This window comes from Morone saxatilis, unplaced genomic scaffold (assembly GCF_004916995.1).
Source record: "Morone saxatilis isolate NCDOM2014 unplaced genomic scaffold, NCSU_SB_2.0 Contig6, whole genome shotgun sequence".
In the NCBI taxonomy this organism is placed as follows: domain Eukaryota; kingdom Metazoa; phylum Chordata; class Actinopteri; family Moronidae; genus Morone; species Morone saxatilis.
Genome location: NW_023340206.1, coordinates 6,083,424 through 6,087,413, shown reverse-complemented (window position 1 = coordinate 6,087,413; position 3,990 = coordinate 6,083,424). Strand labels below are relative to the sequence as shown.

Sequence of the window (3,990 nt, the reverse complement as noted above, 5' to 3'; positions counted from 1 at the left end):
CTGTCCTTCGCACCTGTCCTCTAAAAATCAAAAAGGACAACCCCTCCCCTCCCTCATTGAGCTCGAGGGCCAAATAACACCTATAAAAAATTGAAATGGACCGCTGGTTCGCCCATCTCCAATGCCTGTGACCTGCCGCGCCCCTTTCTATATCAGGTAATATGGATGTGGATGGAGGAGGAGGAAGGGTGGGGAGGTGTGGGAGAGGGCTGGGACTGTGAGCGCACCGCTACACCAGCTAATTGAGCGGCGTGGGGCCGGTGGGGAATGAACAATGCCGGCAGGAGATAAAGGAATGGGAAAGGGGGAGAGGGAAAGGGCTGAAGTCAGCAGAAGTAGGGCGGCCACCAGCCACCTGTCCTGCCGCAGAGGACGGAGCTGGAGAGCTGGAGGCAGATGGCGGCAAAGTCACCGAGTCCCCCCCTCCACCTCCCCTCCCTCTTTCCTCTGTCGGAATGCTTTTCTGTCCCCCTCGTTACACCTCGCGCCTCCCACTCCCCTGTTCCTTACCCCACTTCCCTGCCTCCGCTATTTCTCCCACAATGAACATTTCAGGCGTTTAACCGATGCCCTTACACAGAGCGACAGAATTAGCTTCACCGCTGCCGAAAAATTACGAGCAGAAAGGTCAGGGGCTTCGGCGCCGTCAGCATATCTTGGCACATCCTGAGAGAGCGGAATAATTATGCCAGGGTGAGTTAGGAAGAGGCGAAGAAGGAGAGGTGAGTATCTAGAAACATCCTACATTTGGAGAGGTCACAAAAAACATTAGAGGAGACAGGGATACATGCAAAGTCAGTTTAAGGTGAAACACGGTGAGTGGCGAAGAGCTGAGGAAAAGAGCCGCTCGGTTTAAAGTCAGGAATTCTTTGAAGACTTGTTCCTTTTATTTCTATTCTTGTTTAATATTATGAAACGTTTGGTTCAAATGTAGAAATGTGGTGATGTATCTTTCAATCAGTTCACGTTTCTCATTTAGACAAAATAAGGAGAGGCTACATTAAGTTTTACTAAATAGCGGCCACTGTGGCCACAAGTGGAAATTACAGGATGACAGCACATTGAATTTCCCTTCATCTCACTTCTACTTATTAGCTTTCACTTGTCTGTAGCCTAAATATGAAGCTACAGCCAGCAGCCGATTAGCTTAGCTTAGCATAAAGACTGTGAGATGGTTCCTCTCCAGCGACAGTTGCATGAGGTTAAAACAGTTCGGCATGTAATACCATACTCTCTAACCCTGAGTGTCTTAAGTCTCAATGGAGCGTTTCATTGAAGTCAACTTTTTATTTCCTATACAAATAAATTGTTATTTTGGCTTTAAAAAGTCGCAGTCTCACTTTAGGTTTGTTTTATTTGTTCTGAACAGGTGCAGCGTTAAATTATTGCGACACCTGTTCACATCATTTCAAATTACTGCTGATGCCTGACGCTCACTGTGGTAGTGGAAAGTTATTTTAAACCGATTTACTTTATCACCAGCGAAGCTTGTAGTTCTAAGGATTTTTTTTCCCCATTGCTGATTAAAACGATTTAAGGAGGAGAAATCCTCCCCCATCGTCTTTACCTTCTTCCCTCTGCTATCCTTCATTCTTAAATGCCCCTCTTGTTCCTTTACCTTCCTCCTCTCCTTCATCCCTCATTCTTACAACCTCTCAACACGTCTCTTCCTCCTCTGCACCATCCTCTCTCCCCTGCCGCTCCCCCATGCTGGTGTCATTCTGTTCCTCGGGGTAACATAGACACAGGAAGTTGGTAGATAAGCCAGGATTTGAGCTCCAGATTATCTGCCTGCCTGACTCCCTTGCTCTGCCTGCCTCCAACCACAAGGCCAGATTGGCCTGAATCCTATTTTTAGGCTGCAGCCAAAGAGACAATCCTTTTCCTTTCCTGGATTTGGTTTCCTTGACCACACTTGAAAAGATCTCACCCTCATGTCGCCATTTTCGCTTTTTAGCGTCCACTCCTCTGTGTGCACAAACCAGTCAGCACCCGTTTTACTTTAAAGGCAAATTAACAAGTGCAAATTTCTTGTGGTCCCAAAGCACATTTGTTGCAATGACACAGAGACCTAATTAATTAGTTTATTTGAAAGTGATCTCAGCTGCTCTGAATCCCCAGTAGATCCACTGCTTTAATGTCTCCCATGGAGGATACAAGAGATTCACTAGTTTCCACAACCATGAATGATGTTTTCCACACTCAGAGGTTTCTCAACAGCCAGGCAGACAGTACCGAGGACTCTCTGTGTCTGACTGACCCGGGTGCTGTGGCGAGACAGAGTCAAGCCCCACCGTTATTATTTCAGACTGGGCAGACTGTACTTTTCAGGAATAATTCTGCCAGCCGGGAAAATCATCTTGAATGCCGCAGGTGACAGGAGATCCCCAGGGCGCTCGGTGTTTGACGTTGACTGTTACTGAATTTTCATGGAGATGAGTGTGGAAGGAAAGTGACAATGTTTGGTGAGGTGTCAAGCGCCCTCGGCTTCGGTCAGGCTGCTGACGCCTCTAACTTCCCTGATTAGACATCTATGAGAGGGGTTGAGGAACCGCTGAGCACTTTCCTATCTGTCAGGGGTGTATCCGTATAAAAGCCACAGGAGGGTTTTTAGGTTGAACATAAATCTAAGTTGCGGCAGATGTCAAGAGTTCTTTACCTGCATGTCCCTCTTATTGTTGCTGCTGTGTTCATCTCTGCTGCTCTGGCTCTGGTCTGTGACCTCAGACTTGGTGGCGCTGTTGTCTTTTGGAGGGGACACTGCGTCTGCAGCCTCGGAAACCTTCATCGTTTCAGTGTCGACTGTGTCGGACATTCTCATTGCAAAGTCTTACTGGGAGATGCTTGCAAATACGGAGAACCTGAAAAAAAGATGAACACGTCGGTCAGGGCTAGTCACAAGAAACATGATTATGACAAGTTCATGTTGGTTGCATGTTAGGACGAGAGGCTACACAGGTTGAAGTTCTCCATTATTATCATGTCTTTTATTTTGGTTTCAAGGCTGCCAATAACAGGAACATACAAATAAAATACAACACCAAGTATAAGTATGTTAATTTACAATAATGTACTGCTCTTCAAGATAGGTGAATATGTACAGATAGACCAAAGTTGTTTATTAAAGTAATTTATAAACTGTGTCACCATTCATAGTTGAAAAGTCATCTACCAGAGAGTACCGCAAGGTTTATTTTTCTACTACAATCCTGCATGCTACATATGTTGGTCATAATCTTAAAACAAATAAATAAATAATAATTCTTTTAAAAAATGTAAAAAGGAAAATTATATTGATTGCCTCAGAAATCCTTTACTAGACACCAAGTGTTTTATAATTTATTGCAACTTCTACTACTTAAAATACTCTAATATCATCCATTTCATACTCTCCAAGAAGCCTAATATGCCAAAGTAAATGCATTTGTATCAACACAATAATACACTTCTTTACAGGTTGGGGTAGATTTATTATATCAGAAATAACAACGTATACACAACTAAATAATTAAAGTAAATTCAGAATTAAACATCAAAAGTCACGAGGTAAAGATCAATGCACAAGCAGCTTTCTAACATTATACAGAATCTGTGTCCAAAGGTTGTGGAGGCCTCCAGTCATTGTCCTCATCCTTCTTCTCTAGACTGTAAGAGAGACAGTTTAAAATGAGTCAAAATGAGGACAAATATCAATTTATGTGATTATTCCTTAATATTGTGGCATCATTTAATAAACAGACGTATAATATATATAGTGTGCTGGGGCATTAAGGTCCATAAAAGTAAAAAAATGTAAACAAATTTGAAGAAAAGCTATTTATCCATGAAGTAATAAATAAAACTTACTTGTTCACACTGGATCATTAAAATCAGGCCCACAGCGAAACACCTGCTCTTCATCCATAGTGAGGTCCATATTGTTTGAGGAGTAATGACTGTTTACTCAGTTTTTCTTGTGGGGCTTAGTTTGAAAGAGAAAGCTACGATCCT

At 43.2% G+C, this 3,990-nt stretch overlaps 1 protein-coding gene across 1 annotated transcript in view; it reads right to left on the bottom strand.

Moving 5' to 3' along the window:
- The window catches only part of LOC118339833 (R3H domain-containing protein 1), a gene marked incomplete in the record, with an annotated part of 42,110 nt that overhangs the window by 26,994 nt on the left and 11,126 nt on the right, over positions 1-3,990 (bottom strand). Inside the window, 1 exon segment of the mRNA XM_035677601.1 lies at positions 2,660-2,861. Within this exon segment, the coding sequence (XP_035533494.1) occupies positions 2,660-2,821 (162 nt within the window).